At 37.5% G+C, this 19,853-nt stretch overlaps 2 protein-coding genes across 3 annotated transcripts in view; one reads left to right on the plus strand and one right to left on the minus strand.

Annotated features, from left to right (window-relative positions):
* Positions 1-1,753: 1,753 nt before the first annotated feature.
* LOC104588800 (replication protein A 14 kDa subunit A) lies at positions 1,754-5,054 on the minus strand. The gene is made up of 4 exons (XM_010246886.3): positions 4,971-5,054; positions 4,775-4,833; positions 2,321-2,582; positions 1,754-2,118 (listed from the first exon to the last, which is right to left on the minus strand). The coding sequence occupies exons 3-4, from the start codon at positions 2,577-2,579 to the stop codon at positions 2,054-2,056; spliced, it is 324 nt and encodes a 107-aa protein (XP_010245188.1). The 5' UTR covers positions 2,580-2,582; positions 4,775-4,833; positions 4,971-5,054; the 3' UTR covers positions 1,754-2,053.
* Positions 5,055-5,164: 110 nt separating this feature from the next.
* The window catches only part of LOC104588818 (sec23/sec24 transport family protein), a 32,228-nt gene continuing 17,539 nt past the window's right edge, over positions 5,165-19,853 (plus strand). The window contains exons 1-10 of one of the 2 annotated variants that reach the window (XM_088889478.1): positions 5,165-5,655; positions 5,753-5,818; positions 6,968-7,021; positions 7,111-7,283; positions 7,938-8,124; positions 8,257-8,402; positions 8,488-8,642; positions 9,674-9,755; positions 9,844-9,980; positions 18,020-18,118. In XM_088889478.1, coding sequence (XP_088745604.1) covers positions 5,328-5,655; positions 5,753-5,818; positions 6,968-7,021; positions 7,111-7,283; positions 7,938-8,124; positions 8,257-8,402; positions 8,488-8,642; positions 9,674-9,755; positions 9,844-9,980; positions 18,020-18,118 — 1,427 coding nt within the window. In that variant the 5' untranslated portion in view covers positions 5,165-5,327. The remainder of the gene's footprint in view (positions 5,656-5,752; positions 5,819-6,967; positions 7,022-7,110; positions 7,284-7,937; positions 8,125-8,256; positions 8,403-8,487; positions 8,643-9,673; positions 9,756-9,843; positions 9,981-18,019; positions 18,119-19,853) is intronic. The other variant, XM_010246912.3, reaches the window with a different exon arrangement.

A 19,853-nucleotide genomic window follows, 5' to 3' on the forward strand; every position in this document is an offset into this window, starting at 1 on the left:
TCCAATATACCGTGGGATGTGGCCGTGAGAAGCTCTGTGAGGAAGATATCTCAATTCACTTTAATGATGAGGCCCAGGAAATCTTAGAAGGGTCAGAAATAAAAAATGTCGTAACCACATGGCTGTGAGAAGCTCTGGTTCTCATTAATGTTCATATATCAGTTCGATACAGAATGGAGTCATCCAGTTTTAATGTTAACTGAAATTAAACTGATCAAAATTCGTCCCTTACAAAAAATTCGTTGCCTGTATCTCTTGGTTGTAATTTTTTTTGGCTTAATTCCATTGATTGCCTCTTGTGGTTGAGAGAGAGAGAGAGAGAGGAGAGAGAGAGAGCGCTAATAAATATGGCACACATTCTTAATCACTCTTCCTCTCTTCCAAGTTACAACTTGCAGCCTGTGCCGATTATACGAATTAATCCTTATGAGTTCACAATGACCTTGAAGATCTTTTATTTTATTTTTATATCAGACCTTGGAGATCATACCCTGCAATTTCAACATGGGTTGCGAGTTCAGAAGATGACTCATCAAACAATTTTCTCCTGACATATATGACCACTGTACTTTGAAACTGAATCAGTTGTTTTTGACCCAAATCCAATATTACTCTAGTAAGGAGGATTTGTTCCCAGCAATAAAATATCCACATATAGACTCTATCTCGTGACCCATGTCTGATTTACTTAACCCTAAGAGACGGAGATGATAGAGCTTGATATAAGAAAACAAGGGGCTCTTTGTAACAACAGCTGAAATGGATGAAACAAAGCAATAAATCTTTCAGTTTGGCAACTTCAGCTATTATCAAAGGCCTCCCTATGAATGACAAAGAAACAATGCAAAGAAAGGAACCATTAAAGAAAACTCAAGATGGCATAAACTCTTCCCTCTTCCGTCCTATTCTCTCACTGAATCTCTGGATTTTCAAATAAAACAGTTCCTTTGAAAGCCACATGCCACTTCAATGCAAATTGAGAGGGAAATGAGAACCATCCAGGTGACCAATGTTTATTTGGATTCTATTGGAGCCTTACTTGAATCATCTGGAAACAATAGTGGGTTTATCAAGTATGACATCAGATACGACAATTGCAAGTTGAAATGAGGAAGAGTTTTTTGGGTTTGCCTTGTAGTCAATGGCATTGAGGAGCTGCTTTCATGGTGCAGTCCATAAGGTTGTAGAGACTCCAAAAGTGGATAGGATGGAGGGAAGAGTTCCTGTTGAGTTAGGTTTCTTTCTGTCTTTTTGTTTGCATTCTTACTTTCCCCTTTTTATTTCAAATTCTCTACAATACTGGCCTGTTAGGGATAAGTGGATAAGTCCACATGCCAATGCTTTATTGGAGGGAACAGAGGAGTCGTTCTCTAAGCATTCAGTGGCACCAATACCGTTGACTGTTGATGAGAAAGGAATCAAAAGTTTACTTGCATTAAACCAAGTAGATTTTCAACTGTCTGCTGAAAAGCAAACCTTCATGTCAAGGATACCCAATAACTTGAATCAAGATATTTTCAAACAATTCTCAATTCTTCCCTCAAATTTCTTCGTTTATAATGTTAAAAACATGTTTGTATTATTGCCTTAAGCAACAAAATTCTATCAATGATCTCAGCTTTTCTGACAAAATTTACTTTAGCACATATATATATATATATATATGAATATATGCTAAAATAACTTATATATATATTTATTTATTTGTTATACACTTTCAGTGTCATTATTTAGCACCACACCAGTTGACCCATGAGAAATCTAGAAAAGATATCTGACTATTTCTGGAAAATACCAGACAGAACAAGTCTGAGATTAAACACATTAGATGAATACAAGAACTCTAGAATAGATTTTAAAGAAAATAGTCAAACTACAAGTAAAAGACATATAGGGTGATGGTGATTGAAGTGATTGAAGTTTCCATCTCCAGAAAAAAAAACAGAAACACAGAATCATTAATAATAGCTACTTTACCATGTATACTGCCATAAGGTGTCAAGGGGGAGAGGGGAGAAGCTGGCACATCCCATCTTTAAGTATACACATCTTCCTAGAGGAACAGGCTTTTATATTCCCCATTTGCAAGCTGGCATAGTTGATTATATGAGAAGGTGTCTGTAAAAGAAATACCAATCCAGGCCTATTAATGTCTGCAACCTAAGAAAGAAATTCAGGATAGCATATGCACATGCACAGGATGCTGAGTTTAACCAAGAAAACAGAAATAAGAACATGATTGAGAAGATAGCTGAATGCTTGAATAACTCAATTTGGCAGCAAAATAGTAATAGCCTAATAGGGAAGTACAGATTCATACCGAATGTGTTACCAAAATTAGTCCATCTTTCAGCACAAATGGATTGGTTACTGTCTGCAACTCCAATCACCTCAACAAAATTTGTCAGAGGAAAGGGTGGTGGGGAGCCTTTAATAACCAATTGATGTTCATCTGTAGATTTTCCTGTTGTGATTCCACCATTAGATTGCAAAACTTGAATAACTGTCCGAACCTTTCGTCCTACATACATGCGTAAAAGCTCCCCATTGACAAGAACTGCAGGATTTGATGTGTCCATGTCCTGCAAATCATGTTAGAGATTAATGAGAGAATTGTTCCAAACCTCTGAAAATTTCAATCGATAGATACATTATCAAATTATAGATTTAGATATGTAGCAACAGTTTACAATATCTATGCCTGTCAGTTGGCAATTTGCAGCCCAGTCAAATTCCACAAAGTGTGTGGCTAGCAGACTTACTCAGTATGTTTATCAGACAAGTCAAGAAAGAGAGAATTAACAGAATTCATAAGCTGGTTATCAAAAACAAAAAAGCTGCAATTTGGGCTACAGGGATCTTCTTTAAAAAGTTAAATGGCTTACAAGGATTATGTCAGTCAGATTTCAGTGGGTTAGCAGATTGGCAAATGCCTTGGCAGATTCTTTGGCTAAACAAGGGGCTTCTCAGGTTTCTTTGTATTGGGCTACCTTATAATTGTATTCTGATAAGACTTTGGTTCGACCTCATTCCTAAAGGGAGGTAACATCTCGTGCCTCCTCTTAGGGTGATTGTACACTTTATAAATCTTCGTAATAAAAACACCATTCATTCATAAAAAAAGGTTCAATTTATTAATTTCCATCAGAAGCAAGGTGCCAACCAGCGGGTTGGTAAGGTCTCCTGTTGGTTGTAGCGGATACTTGGGATTGAATCCCGTCTGCATCTGGGTTGGGGGGGTTATTGGTTGGGGGATGGGCTACCCCCTGTTGTGTAGCCCATAAAAAAAAAAGTTCCATCAGGACAGTAAAGATTTAAATCAACGGACAACATTTTACATCGTATTCCAATGGCAACCTAAGAGGGAGCTGGTGATAAGCCAGATAATGGAAGGTCCTGAAACTTAATTTTGATAAAAGTGCCATTATCCAGTGATCCTGGCTAACCAAAGTCTTGGGAAGGGTAGACCGGATATGGACCTAACCTCTGGCATTTTTTTCTTTGCACAAAATGGCTGCTCTCAGACTCAAATCTACATTCTTACACTTGTTGGTCCAGATTTTACCATCACATTCACACCAAGCATTGACCCCTTGCAGTCTACCTCTTTTTGGAATCAAGTAAGTTTAACAAAACAAAAGTTTCCAAAATAACAAAGAGGCGGTTAATCAGGCCTTACTTTATATTTGAGCTTTGGTTGATAAGACTCAGCCTACCCAGCTTGGGTTAGAAGTCTACCAAGTATGAGTGCCACCACCCACACCCAGCAAGACACAAGTCTTCTAATGAATAACCTAATCCACTGTCTACCCTGTTTTTCCTCTTTCAATTTAGGTTTGAGTAAGCAAATATAAACCCTATGAAGAATAACTAAGTTGAGTTTGGGCTGGACATTTTTATGCACAATTAAATTTGATCAGACACATTGCAGAATCACACCTAGTGTTTAAACAACTTGAAAAAGGATGAAAACTACCATTAGAGAAATTTACAAACTATTTGGACGGTATTATAGGCTATAGTCATGTAAAATTTATTGCTTAATTCAGGTCAGTAAATGCATTGCTCTTGCTCCAACTCATGTAACTTATCCATCAGGCCCTTAGTAATCGCCATGAAATTTATACTTTTTTGATCAATAGGCCATGAATTTTACATTTCTCTAATCAAAAGGTTGAACTTGGACAATTTCTTTAATGCATCTATCCATATTCACTTTAATAATCCTCACCCAAAAGGTGTTACACTAGAGTCCCTATGAAACTAGCTATCAAAGCAGGTGACTTGTCACATAAAAGATAGGTATATTTTCCATTTTGACAAGGAATATGATTCCACTTCCTACGGTTTTATATACAAGAAAAAGAATATGGAGGACACACAAAAACCATGAATTCCATGTATCTTTAAGGACACAAAGATACTAAAAGATCAAATCCAGTACAGGACATAACCTCTAATTATCACAGTAGAAAAAAAAGAACTATACGAATCATGAAGGACAAAAAATTGTCAGTGAAACCCCACAAACAAATCTTTCATCTACAATTGTACCACTTGCTTCCACAAGCAAACTCGGAAGTTCAAAATCCTTGCAACAACTTCTAGTTATCAAAGTAGAAAAAAACTTCTTCAGGTTTGCTTTTATCAACAGTGCCACACTCTCCTACAACCACTTCAAATCTTTACTTTCTTTCTGTTCACCGGGGAGAGCATATCTCCCCTCAGAAACGCACGATAAAACAAAGCTTAAGGCCATTGATCGAATGTATACCTTAGATGATTGCTCCAACAACAGAAATGGAAATCAGCACCTTTTGTTCAAAAATATACCTGCAAAGATGAAATCTGTCAGAAAAAAAGTTATAAGAGGCAAATGGGGCAGCAAAACATGGATTGGATTCCAGGATTTTGACATTTTAGAGATGGAAGAGGATTAGAGGAACGACTCAGAGAATAGAAACCCTAACCTGGAAGACTCTTGACTGGTGAGAGGTTTCTGACGGAATGAGCTTCTTATGATGCATGAAAAGGGCGGGAAATCGACAAACCTTAATTTACCAACCGTAGCCCTAGTTTTACAAGAATAAAGTCATTGTGGAAGGATATTTTTGTCATTTTGGACATGTTTTCTAGGGTCCAAGTTTTTGCTAATTTACGCGGGGGAGTCACTGAATTAGCCTACGCCCACCTGCAAAATTTTGCCTTGCCTTCGTCGCCATTTTTGTTGTTTTTTTGACAAATAACAGTGATTTTTTTAATTAGAATTAAATCTTCCAATTTTTTGACTCTCGTCTCCCACATCTGGTCCGTAGAAGCTCTCAACAATGGCGGTCAGAGCAACTGTTTCTCGATTTCCGATGGACACGGATGCTCAAGAGGCCGGAGGTGTGCCATGGGGAGTAACAGCCACGCCGTTCGCGACAACGGACGAGAATGGAAACCCTCCCGCTTATGGCCCTAATGGTCACCTTCTCCCTCGTTGTGAGAATTGTTGGGCTTACTTCAATACCTACTGTGAATTGGAGCAGTGGGCATGGACTTGTGTTCTCTGTGGAACCCTAAATGGTCTTTCTTCGGAGGCGATCTCTCGGTACTCTCATCCGCAATCTTGTCCGGAGATGACGTCGTCTTTCATTGATCTCGAGATGCCGGGTAATTCGGTTTGAGGGGTTTAATGTCGCTTTGAAAGCTTTAGATTTTTTGTTGCTCTTTTTGTCATCTGAGATCTGTTTTCGTCCCGGTATTGTAGTTGAGGGATCCGAAGGAGAAACAATGCAGGCTCGTCCGGTCTATGTTGCAGCAGTGGATTTGTCCTGTAAGATATGATTGGAAGTTTTTTGAATTTCATCTTCTTCTTGGTTGAATTTTATGCTAAATGGATTGATTTTCGAACCATCTTTCTTTCTTTAATGAAAATTTCAAGAATTTGTTTGACGTTGATTAAATTGAAACCTTCCGCTGATTTCCATTGGTCAAAAAGGAATTGTCATTGAATTTAGGCTACAGTTTGTATTATGAAGGTGGTTATGCGGTACGCAAGTCTCTTTGAATACAAGCATTAAAATGCTACTCTTTTTTGTTTCAGAATGGACTTCATATTTGACGTTATTGTAGTTGATGAGTTCTATTGTCCTCAAACCTCAAAGTAGAATTTAATTTGAAAAAAAAGGAGCTAAATGCTGCAGCAATGTTCAAGCTGGGTAGAAAGATCAAGTAACTTTTCATGGAATCATTTATAAAATAGGCATAGAGGGTCATCCAGCTAGAGTGAGACTTGAACCAACTCTAAGGAGCTCAGAAAGGCTCAATTTCAGTCATCCAAAATAAAAATCCCTTTCACCAACCAAATTGATGTCTTAAGTCTTAGGTATAATCTCACAGTCACCAAATTGGTAACTCAGCCATCAAACAACCAATTTTCTACATAAAATAAATAAATGAATCACATAACTTTATGAGCAACTGCATATACTTAATTGGTAAGTCCTCTTATTCTCCTTATTCCAATTTAACAAACGAAAGAAATCGAAGTAGCAATTAGACCATTAGGATGTTACTTTTCAGAGTGGTTACTAGCATACTATTCATTTGCATTCTCCACTCAGTTGACATGCTATCTTTCTAATTAGTAAATCTAACTCACACTTATGCCAGATCTCCAATCTATGAGCTTCCATGCTCTGTTGATGGTCCCCTCCCTCTCGAACTTTTACCCTTAATCATTCCTTAAATGTTATATTGAATATTCTTAACACTAGACCTGTTGAATGAATTTATTCTTCATAGCAGATATGACACTTTTAGTTGTATATTTTTATAACTTCAATCCATCTTATTTATTTATGGTTATATATTAGAAAGGATTCTATTGAGTTTTGAAGTATTAAATTTATATTGTTCTTTGGTAGCATATACTTGCTATTATTGAAAACTTGTTGGCTGATTTTTCTGATTTCTTTGGCAGCTTCTGAAGAGTTTCTGGAACTTACTAAAAGTGCTCTCCTAGCAGCACTGGAAGGTTAGTGCTTGGTAGGATGAGGATGATTAAATAGTTCTACTCAATTGTCCATGTCTTACGAAGGTTGAATTCTTTATTTCTTTTGGCAGCTCTTGGGCCAGGATCACTGTTTGGACTTGCTACATTCAGCCATAAAATAGGATTGTATGATGTGCAAGGGCCTATACCAGTTGTAAAGAACATTTTCATTCCCCCAGATTCAGATGGAACATTACCAATGGAGCTGGAAGATGTCATGCCCTTGTTATCCTTTCTGGCTCCTGTATGTTTTCTCCTAGTTGTTACTATTTCTACAGTCTGGTAGTTTCTTGGAACAGAAGCTCCCAATTTATCTACCTAAACAGTATTCTAGAAAGCATGCCAGGCCTTCCTTAAGATTCCTTGGACTAGGGCTCTAATTGGCCGGATTCGGATCAGATTCAACCACATCCAAATCCAGTTTGATTATTTAAAATGTAAATCCGAGTTCAAACTGGAATCTGATTGGATTCAGATTTAATCCGAGTCCACTTCATTGTTTTAAAATAAAGAACGAATTAAAATTATTTTCTATACTATATTATTTCAAGTTAGTGTTTTCATCACAATACTATCTTTTCTTTTTGTCTTCAATAAGCACCAAAATGCTAACTTAAAATTTATATTATGACAAAATTTATTGACGCATTTAATATTTTTAAGCATTTGGAAGCTTTATTTCATATTAAGGTTTTCTCTAATAGATATTGGGAGATCGAGGAATACCATTATTATTATTTGTAGGAGTCATCATATTATTATTAATTTCTTTTGTACTGCTTGGAAACAAAATTTATGATTCTATTTAATGATAAAAGAATAGTTGCTTTGTTTCTATTCTGGATTTTTTACTGAGGAAATTATATTAGATTCCTGAGCTTTAATAATTCTGGAACAGGTGGAAACTTGTAAGGACCGTATAGCAGCTGCCCTAGAAACACTAAAACCAACAACTTCCTGGGAAAGAACAACTGCTGCAGGACAAGGATTAGATGGCGTTTTGTTGGGTGGGAGAGGTTTTGGGGTAGCTATGGAAGCCCTGTTCAATTACCTTGGATCAGAATATGGAAATACATTTGCCTTAGGTGTGATAAATTCTATGCATATCATATTATATCTTTGTTTTGGGCTTGCATAAGTAAAGCCTGTTTATTGATACATTTGTGTTTTATTCTTATCTTCTATCAATGAAGAACATAATATATGAATGCATGCAGCTAGGGTCTTTGCCTTCATGTCCGGTCCTCCTGATTATGGAGCTGGACAGTTGGACACTAGAAGATATGGCGAGCAGTATGCTAGCAAAGGAGAGGACGCAGACCGTGCTTTACTTCCTGAGCAGACTCCTTTCTACAAAGATCTGGTATATTAGTCGTAGGGAAAAGTTTTATTGTGCTGAACTTTGTCTGTTTGGGTATATGAAATTCACTCTAGCAACAATTTTGCAGGCTGCTGTGGCTGTTCAATCAGGTGTTTGTGTGGATATATTTGCTGTGACAAATGAATATACAGACTTGGCATCTCTGAAGTTTCTTAGCATTGAAAGTGGTGGGTCATTATTTCTATATTCAAATACAGATGACTCAACACTTCCTCAGGACATGTAAGTTTCAGTAATGTTTTCCCTTCATTCCTCTGGGATTTCTTTTTCTTCCTTGCTAGCTGTATTAAAACTAGGGTGTATTTGGATTTGATGGCCACAAAACTATAGATGACAAATCTGTCAATCCCTGAATTATGCTCTTTGGACCCACTTTTCAGCATTATGGAGTTCAGGGAAACTAGGATTTTTAGTTTTTAAATTGTGTTTAAGAGAATTCAAAATGATATTTGGGGGTAGTCATTTTCATGTCTGTGAAATTGAGGAAGGGGAGTAAAATCCAATTCTGCTTCTCTAATCACAATAGCCTTTTCAGTTCTCGGAAAGAGCGATAGATCTATAAGTTATTCATTTGAGCGCAAAACAGATTATGACTAAGTTACCAATTTTCATTTGTAAAACTTCTATCTTCTTTATGTTCATTTTTGAAGCATAGTTGCCTCCTTGGTCTGGATTCTGTTCTTATTTGTAATCTACAATTCTTTAATGACCAGGTTCCTAGGGGTAGGCTTCTATTTTGACTCTATAAATTATTGTTTTAGATCTCTTGTGCATGGATTTCTCCCAGTACGGAGATGAGCAAGTATTATTGTCTACCATGTTTTTCATGGTTTAGATGCATAACTGGGTATTTTGAATTGTTTATCCAAAAAAAAAAAAAGAAAACACTAGCTGTTTTGCATTTTTTAAAGGATTTGGTTGGTTTGGTGCTCAAGGAAACATTTTATTACTTTCTTATTTTTAGGTTTTCAGTTTGTTTCTCTTTCCCTAAGAGAACCTTTCTCTAATACATCTACTTTGATTTGTATTTCTGACTTTGAGACACCTTATTTATTAGGCCATTTTCTGTTGTTCCATTTATTGCAAACTGACTTGCAAATTCACAAATTTAACTAATTTACCAATCAGAATGTTGGCTATTACTATGGTTTTAGGTGGTTCTTCAGTTTATTTTTATTGTGTTGTTGCAAACATGAAAAGAAATTGTATTTTTATCCAATCAGTGTTTGATTGTGAGATGATTCCTATTTCAGGTATCGGATGTTGAGTCGTCCGTATGCATTTGGTTGCATTCTTCGCTTGAGGACTTCTTCTGAATTTAAACTTGGTCGATCTGTATGTGAAGTTACATGATGTTTGAACTTCAATTTCTCTACTTTAATGTGTAAATTATTTTTGCAAGATTAATGATTCATTGTTTTAGCTGCATTTTTTTCCTGTGCAGTATGGCCATTTCTTCCCTGATCCACAGTATGAAAACGTTCAACACATTATCTGTTGTGATTCTTATGCTACATATGCTTATGACTTCAACTTTGCCAATAATTCTCAATTTTCAAGGTATTACTCTGTTCTTGTAGAGAAATACATAGACATAAACTGCTATGCCTGTTCTTTCTCTCTCTCTAGTATGATAGCAAAAGTTTACAAGGAAGTTGAAAGAAAAAACCAAAATCCCTGCACTAGGGAGTGCAAAAAGGTGGTACAAATCATCCCTTAATGCTCAATTAGCAAGGGAAGCCACCAAGCCATGATTGATCAAAAAATAAAAAAAGCCACCAAGTCATGGGCAAGAATCATGCCAATTGATGTTACTCAGTGATATGAAGGTGATGCCAAGGTTTTTTTGTTAGATTAACTTGTAGCAATTTCTGAATCCCCTTGAAGAGGTTTAGGTGAGATGACTATAGGCTTTCAGGAGGAACAATGGTCTTAGCCTGCCTAAATGCACCCTTATCAATGTGCTCTGAGATGCCAATAAGACATTCTACAGCGGTGTAAACACCTCCAGGCTCCAGTTCTAAGAATCTCCAGCTTCCTGATGGAACATAATTGAGTTTGAACATCCTCACCATTGCGGGGAGGGATGTGTTGCACCCAGTTTACATACATATTGGAGGAGAGGGACCAATACAATCTCAAGAGTTGAGAACCATAGTAGAACATTGCCAATCCTAATTGATGCCTTGATGATGTGTCCTTTGGTCAATTTTCCTAAAAATGGATATTGTCATAAGGGTCAGTGCTGAGATTCTGAGCCTTCTCTTTGAGTTGTACTAGTAACCACAAAAAAAAAAAAAAAAAAAAAAAATCTATTGACCATAGTTGTCAAGCCGACGCCTAGGCGTGCACCCTTGGAGGCCCGCCTCACCAGTCGCCAAGCAGTTTTGTATACTGTCATATAAAATACTTTTATATTGTTATTTTTTTGAGATTATAATTATAAAATAGACATTATTACAAAAATGTTCATTTTTTGTGTTTATAAACTAATTTCTTTTTATTATTTTCTTATTTGTTAGGGTTTAATCAACACAAACATTGCTAACTGCTGTATTGAACCCTCAAAGACTTCAAAATCTAAACCAATAAGTAAGGGAGGAACTTAAAATTTTGTCTAATCAACACATTTCTTCCACATCTTCTTCTTCTGCCTTTTCTTTTCTTCTTTTCCTATAACAAAAATAGAGGTTCAGCCCCTATATTTTTTTAATATTCTTTTATTTCTTCTCATAAATATGTTGTTTTTCTAGACTTAAGCATGAAGCTTAAATTTTTCTTATGAAAATTATGGATAGTTATTAAGGAAAGATGGTTATGGAACCTAGGGAACTATCCTAGGATATGTGGTTTTTACTTAAAAAATCTATTGCCTAGGTGACAAGGTGCCCCCCTGTCGCCTAGCCTCGCCTTGGCGCCTTGAAAACTATGCTATTGACTCCTTCCCAAATACCGGATAAGACTTCCAAACATCTTAATCAAAAGACTCTCTCTTCAGTCCTTGGGCCCTGGGATATACTCTTATTGAGCTCCAAAGTATGATTAGAAACAACCAAAGAAATGCCAAAGTTCAAAGTGATTTCAGTGTAAGAAGTCATTTCTTAGTAGACCAATAAGTGTTGGCATTTCTCTGATTCTCTCATGACTTTTGTACATCATGCTAGTGTAAGTGGAGAAGATTTTGGAGTTCCCTATTCCTTTTCCGAACTGATCACAAACTGTTAATTTTCTTTTCCTTTTTAATCTTATTTTATTGAACAGTAAATACAAGATGATACATGATTAACTTACAAAAACCATTAAATGAACTATATGATGTTATGATAGATTGCTTACAGTCCTAAAAGCCCAAGATATGCTATCTTTTCATTTTTTTGACCGGCAACACAAAAAATTGATTCATTAGATTAAAAAATAGAGATACAACAAAGAGTTGTGGGTATTTATAAAAAAAAAACAAAGAGTTGTGGGCACAAAACAAAGCCCAAACAGAAACTATTCACTATTTACAGAACTGCCCAGAACATAGATTGTTTTTGAGTTTCTTGCTTTGCTAGATCATCAGCCAAACTGTTTGCAGATCTCCTTATCCACCTTATTTCGATCATCATGTCTTTAGAAATCTGCTTGAATCTCTTGAATTCATTCCTTAACTTCCATATGATTTCTTCCCCCCTTTTCAGCCAACCCACAACTACTTTTGAATCACCTTCAATAATCAGCTTAGTAATCCCCATTTCTTTAGCTTTCTCTACTCCATAGGCGGTTGCCAATAATTCTGATCTTACCACATCTCCATGCTGAATAGGACCTGAGTACAGAGCTAGAATGTTTCCATTTTCTTCCCTAATTACCCCATCAATACCCAAATGGTCCAGGATTTCCCATACCGTCAAAGTTTAATTTCTTCCACCCAACACATGGAGGAGCAGTGATTTAAAAGGCGCGCCTCGATGGGTGTGGTACAAAGGTGACTCATAGAATCAAGAATGAAATATGTTTTACATCACATTAGCTACTGGAAGTAATGCAATTGAGGAAAAAAAAAAGAGATTGTGGATTTTACATGCTTGAAAATGCTTTATATGTTTGCTTTTATTTTTAAATTTTCATTTAAATACGCTTTACATGTTATGTTTATGTATTTTAATTTTAGATAATAGGTTTTTTAAAACATTTATTTTAAAATTTAAGTTTATATTTTTTATTAACATTATGTTTAATATTTTTTTGAATTTTTTTTGGTATTTTTGAATTTTCTGACTTTTTTTATTTTTAGCTTTTTTTTTTTTATTTTGTAGTTTTGTGCCTTACTTCAAAAAGGTGCGTGCCTCGTCTTGTGCCTTGCGCTTCAGGCGCAAATTGGGTTGCGCTTTTAAAACACTGTGGAGGAGACCAAGCCTCATAAACTATTCGTCTTCTAGACGAAGAACCTGCAATTATTCCCCACGATCTGAAGAAGTCTTCAACCTTAAAGTCGGCAAAAAGCTTTAATGTACTCACCCAATGCACTACTCTTAGAGTAATCACCTCAATCACAACTTATTTACTTTCCTTGTCTTCAAAGATTCTTAGGTTCCTTTCCTCCCAAATTGTCCAGATCACTGCTGCTCTAGTGCATCTCCACATAATCCTGCCTCTTCTTTTAGGGCAGCTGAAAAGTGAGAGCTAAATACACCTTCCAGACAATCAGGGGGAACTGCATCCAAAAAGAGATGAAAACCACTCCCAAATAGACATAGCAAAAGGACAGGAGATCAAAAGATGAAAGGCAATCTCACCATACAACTTACATAAAAAGCACCAACTTGGGGACAAGCACCAATTTGGTCTTTTCTTCTGAAGCAAATCACAGGTGTTAATGGAGCCATGAAACACTTCCCAACAATTGGAGGGATGGATCGAGACCATATCTCCTTAATAGGGAAATAAGGAGAGGGGAAGGTTGAGATAAGAGAATTCAAAAAGGACTTACAGGAAAAAGAACCGACTGTTTAAGGGCCCACACTCTAGAATCTGAATCACCCTCCCCTGAAAATACTGAACTCAACAGAAGAAGCAAAGCTGAGACATTGGCAATTTCAGATTCTCTCAGATTTCTAGTGAAGCCAAGGTTCCAACTCAGGTTTGAAAGAGATGAGGAAGAACTGATAAAATCACAAATAGGTTTACCTTTGAAACTAGAGTGCTCAAAGAGAGAAGGAAAAACCTCTGAAAGGGGGGCTTTCCCTACCTAAATATCCTCCCAAAATCTAATTCTCTGACCCAAAGCCAAATCATACCTTATGTGATTGAGGAACACAGGAAGATTGTCATGGATAGCCTTCCAAGGAGCAGCCAGAGTAGCTCTATGTAAGTAGCCCGCATCCCAACCATTGTTTGACAGCCCATGGATACTTGAAATAACTCTAGTCCATAGCCTCTCATTTTCTTTAGGAAATCTCCAAAGCCATTTACTCAACAAGGTCGAATTCTTCAACTTAACATTTCCAATGCCCAGACCCCCTTCAACCTTCAATTGCATCACCTTATCCCATCTAACCAAATTATCTTTCTTCCCTTCGACCTTCAATTTTTCATTTACTTTTATTTTATGGATGTCTATTCCAGACCTGCAAACAATGCTTTGCTGAGTATCAAGGCTTTGTTGATCAAAATAATTTTTTTCATGATAATTGCTTTTACTGATTGCTCATTGGTGAAGCAGTAAAAATTCTTGGTGTATTATAGGCACAAAAACAAATTTCCTAAATCCTTACAAGGATCCATGCGAATTTCTTGGTGTATTATAGTTAAAATTGGTCTTTTCTCCTTTCTTCTTTCTTTCTTTCTTTCTTTCTTTCTTTCTTTCTTGTTTTTTGGTTGAAAATAAAGCTTTGCCATTATTGATCATTATTTACCATCTCTGCAATACAATCTAACACAATTTTTGCCATTAATTTTTTATAAGTAACAATAAATGAGATTTTATTAAAGTAAGTAAGGTTTTTCCCTACCTTCCAAGAATATGGTCAGCAGGATATAAAGATGCAGCATTATGCTTACCAGATCTCACTACAACATTCTTTACAAATCCCCTGGTCCAGGTGCATTCCACAAGAGACTATCCCCTGTGATCTTGCTAGAAATTCACATAACTGTTTGCTACTGTAGGCATCCACATGAATAAGCAATTCAAGGTAGTAACATAAGCTTTTTTTCTAACTGGAGACCTTAGTGTCCAAGGTACTTTCCCCTAAAATCAACCAATTTATATCCACTTGGCAGTTTCCTTTGACTTGTAATTCTGTCCAGCTAGCTGTTAAAGCAAATTTTAATCCTTGCAGTTGAGATAACAGCCCTGCTTTTAGAGATTACCAACACCATCTGGTCCTGAGAAATTTAGTAAGATATTTCCCTTGTTATGTTTGACAACTTTTCCAATACTTGAGAGAATACAAAAGGAAGGTGATAAGAAATCACCCGAGAGAGATAAAAGGACACTAGAACAAACTTACAACCAACGACACCAAACTAATGACAACCAGCAAGACAAAGACCCACAAGCACCATTTCTGAACCCCACCACCCCCCTCTACGAGCTCTAAAACCCCGCAAGAACCAGTCAACCAACTCCTAATGGATCGAATCCTCCCCTTTGAATACTTCCTCTTGTCCATCAATATCCTGATCCCACATCTCTCCTCCCTCCCTAATTACCTCTCTCTTCAAGCTTTCTTCCCTTCTCTCAAATTCCTAAAAGGCCTTCCTGGAAAACTCCTCCCTCCCCAAAAGAACAAGCTAAGGCTTTTGCCTATCTCAACTTTTTCTTTCAGCAATTTTCTCAATAGGAAGCTTTCCAGACCTCTCCATTTAAGCATCTTCCCTACCATTTGGAATTCTCGCTTCAGAGCTGGAGTTGATTCCATTGATTTTTCAAGCTGAAGGTTACCCATCCGTGATTCTGAACTATTACTAACCTGAAAGTCCACACCTCTAGTAACTCTGAATGTGGTCACTGTTGTCTCCCCCCTCTCCTCTTGTAAACCTTTTTCTAGGTCCTGCCCTCACCAAACCAATTTCCAGCGAGAAGAGATATTGTTAATATGAACAATGTTTCAACTCCTTGCTCCATGAGATTTCTTGGGAGCTACCTCTTTTGTTGTGACCACATCATTCTTTGCCGCCCTCTTCCTACCTAAGTCCACCCCTACCTTTCCAATCACCATTTCCTCAAAAAGACTATAAATGGCATCCGAGCACTCTAATTGGGTAGATTTGCGGGCAGTTGCATCGTTATCCTCATTTGCTCCATTATCTGCTCCTAAAACTTTTCCAAATTTAGCATCATCAACCCTTACCGCATCTCCCTTCCTCCTCTCTTCCGACCTATCCTTTGCTCCATTACGAATCTCCCTGGGATCACAAGCCAAAAATTCCTCCTTAGAAGAGAAAACAACCTACTTCGATACAACATCAGTCTTCTTCTAGCTCACCATGCTAGAAATCAAATCAGCATCAAACTTGTTAAGATTGCAGCAGCCTGGGACACAATCTTCAAAAACACCTCTTCGATCAACTTCACGTTCCATATTCTCCGCCTCAGACTTCCCAATGCCCTTCTCCTTCTCACTTTTGTCATATCTGAAGATCACCCACTCCCATTCTTCTTCCTTCCCCTCTTGTACCTTCCTCGAGAAAAAAAGATTTCAAGCTCCTACATTTTTTACTTTTGGGTGTTTGCAAATAGATGCCTTCCTCTTATCTACTCTTAAATGATATGAACTAATGCACTTCTTTCTAACAAAAGACTTGGGCTTCGTGATATGGGCCCCACTTGGCCCTAATACCAACTTCCCAATCCGAAACGTCTTAATGTTCAAATATGGAGACTCTTCCTCTCCTCTATCTAAACCCAAGTTCTTCTTCTCTTGGCCTTCCACATGTCCCTCAATAACTCCCTCCTTCCCATTGACCTCCCTATCACTAAGGCAAGCAAGCAAAGCCGATCCTCTTTATTCGAAATTGAGTGGACCCCACATCCATTTTTTGGGGGTCCTACACTCCATTTTCAATGTGCCCCACATTTGCCAAATCATCCTTACAACCATTATTTTTTTCTTTAATGCCAAAACTACCCTCATCTTCAACCTCCGTCTCTTCCTCTCCAGTTTGCCTGTTTGTCTTCCCTTCCAACACAGTAGAAGGCAGTGGACTCTTGCTACTTACCTCCCTCCAACAAGACAAGTTATTAATCCATCTTAGTGGATATGAACCTTCGACCACTAACCCTAGGTTGAAGTTCTCTCTAGCAAAACAAAGGGATAATGATGTGGGCACCGAATGAATCTCTGCAACTTCGGCTAAAATATATTGATCCAAAAAAAAAAAAAAACTTCAACTAAAATACGATATGAGCAACAAGAAGGTTTCACCAAGAACTTGTTCTTGAATCCACGAACCTGAACCTTCCACACACATCTCCCATGGCTTTAAAAAAGTTTGTAAGCACCATGATGCAGAGGAATTCCATATATGTTTAACACACCAAGCTTGAGAGGCCTATATTTAAAAGTTCCGCAACAGCCCATCTCCCCACAGCTTCTGCGTCAGGATCAAAATTAACAAAATGCCCCACCAAACTTCTCTCCAACAGTTTGAGATGTTCGTTGATAGCTCCTAGCGAATCCACAAGCACCTCCATCTTACTAGTTCACACTTCTCTCCAACTTCTCTCTCTCTCTCTAAAAACTAGTGAAGGGTTTGGATTTGGTGTATACCAAGATACAACATACTTGGGTCAATTTCAGTACTGCAGAGTTGTGGAATGAATGTCACTAAAGGCTTTTTATCAGGTTTTCAAGGGCTATGGGGTGCTAGATCTAGAAAACTTTATAGAAATTAGGAGAGAGAAAGAGAGAATCCATCAATCATTCAATGGGTACCAAGAATTACACGAGTGGCCCAACTAAAAGAACTACCAGGCCCTCACTTGCAGTGGTCAAACTGACCAAATACTCCTGGGACCAGATTCAGCCCAATTCACCTGAATATCCATCCTGTCAAATCAGTGTATGGAATTTTTCCTCTGAAAATATGTTTTTGGAGGGTTGAAATGCTCTGTAATCTTCCTAGGAAAAGAGAAAAACTATCAGGTTACTCAGCTTCTTGCTGAATATAGGAAAACTATCCTATTCTTTGTGGTTGCTGATAAAAAAAATATATTGGAAAGTTATCAAAACAAATAAATTTTATGTATGGTAGATTTAAGTTCCAAATACAAAACTGATTTCCAATGTTATTTCTCATTCTTATGTTACTACCACTCGTATTTGCTGTTGTCTGTTTCCTTGTTTGGATCAATGATTTGCTTGTTCTCGTTCATATTAACTGCTTCTGTCTCAACTGTATGTCAGCTGCTTAATATACATGATACAAATTCAAATTCTGCTTAGATGCTCTAGTTGAGACATCCTGTGATACATAGATACCTGTACAAGAGTGCTATATGGTGTCAAATACTTTAATTTTTAGTGGAAATTCCATATCTGATATATTTTCCAGCTATGTCCTTGCCATATCTGGGGTAAATAGGAAAATCTGATTAAATGCTTTTGCAGACACACATCGGACCTTCCTACACTACAAATTGCTTTTCAGTATACTGTTGTTGTCCCACCAGAAGAGCTTGCAAATTTGGAAGTGAATTCTGCAAGTAGGTATGGCTAGTCCAACCAAATAACTGAAAAGTGCCTTTACATTCTTCCTTTCTTGATCTGATAGATTTTCTGCTCATCCTCTATATATTTTTTATCAATCTCTGCTCATCCTCTTTTCTATGATTAATAGCAGTATATCATCAAAAGGATCAGTTACCTTTTTTTCCTGATCTTGATCAGAAATTTATTAATAAAGAATAAGAAACACAAAATAGTACAAGAGAGAATGAGGGGCCACAAGTTCTTCCTACATGAATAAGCATAATAGCTAGGCCACTACCACTTTTCTCTGAGATGCAAGTATTACCCTAGAGTATGAAAACTCTCTAGGGTTTCAACCCAGCCAGCATAAAGAGAAAGAGAAGGAAATTGTTGCATTGGGCCAAAATGAAAAGAAAAATATGAGAAAATACTACCTTCAGTAATGATATAGAGTCTACTCTATGTGCAGTGCCTTTGTTCGCATTCCCCCTCAAATGGAGGGTTGATGACAACATTAGTTTGTCCACAAGGAAGTCATGATGGGCCCAAGTCATATCTTAGGTGAATATATCAACTAATTGAATATTAGAAATTATGTGAGGGAAGCCAATCGTGTTGGCATGATATTGGTCCAAAATAAAGTGACAATCAACTTTGATATGTTTACTGCATTGATCGAAGACTTGGTTATTTGAAGCAATACAAATCACAATCATGGGACAGGGTTCAGGAGAGTTGTGGGATCTAGGGTTCAGGAGAGGGTTGAGGGAGTCGGATATAGGGTTGGCAGATGATCTTTTCTCTCCTCTAAACTCGGTGTTTTTGGACCAATCTTGTCCTGATAATAGGATTTGGTTTGAAGAGTCCTCTGGTTGTTTTTCTTGCTCTTCTTTCTTCAATGCTTTAGTGCACTCTTCCAATTTAGTTTACTCTTTTCCTGTAAAAGAAGTGTGGAGTGCTCCTGTACCTCCAAAGGTGAGGGCTTTCTGTTGGGAAGTGGTTCTCCAAAAAACCAACACTTGGGACTTGCTTCAGAAAAAAAGACCGAATTGGTTATTATCCCCTCATGTTTGTAGCCTTTGCTTGAAGAGTGGTGAGATAGTAAATCATCTACTCTTCTCTTGTCCTTTTGTTACTCTTATTTGGGATTGGTTCTCCTCTCTCTTTGGGTGCATGTGTGTTCCTCCTACAAGCGTGGTGGATCTTTTTGAATCTAGCTCCGTTAGCCAAAGAAAAGAGGAAGGGCGATGTGGAGAACAACGAGGGCAGCAGTTGTTTGGGCAGTGTAGGAAGAGAGAAATAACAGAATCTTTTAAGGAAAAGAAAAATCAGCACATGAAGCCATAGAAGGGATCACCATCAAGGTTATACATTGACTGAAATCGCTGGACTTGTTCAAGGACTTCTCTGTAGATGACTTGATTAGAGGATGGAGAACAGTAGCAGCTTCTTCATGCCCCTCTTTAGCTATTCAAGAGGACTGGTCGCCCCTTTTATCTGTGGCTGTTAAGCTATACTTTGATGGCAGCTCTGTAGGTAATCCGGGCCCCTCTGGAATTGGGGGTGTCTTTAGAGATGAGGGAGGAAAAGTCCTAGCCCTTTACTCTGGCCCGATAGGCTTGGGGGACTCTCTTAGAGCAAAAGTTCTGGCACTCCTACAGGGGCCCAAATTGGCCAAACAGTTGGGTTTTCAGCAGTTGGAAGTGGGGGGAGATTTGAGACTAGTAATAGGTTGGATGCAAACAAACAGCTT

This window comes from Nelumbo nucifera, chromosome 6, assembly GCF_055504915.1.
Source record: "Nelumbo nucifera cultivar China Antique chromosome 6, China Antique-T2T, whole genome shotgun sequence".
NCBI classification, from domain to species: domain Eukaryota; kingdom Viridiplantae; phylum Streptophyta; class Magnoliopsida; order Proteales; family Nelumbonaceae; genus Nelumbo; species Nelumbo nucifera.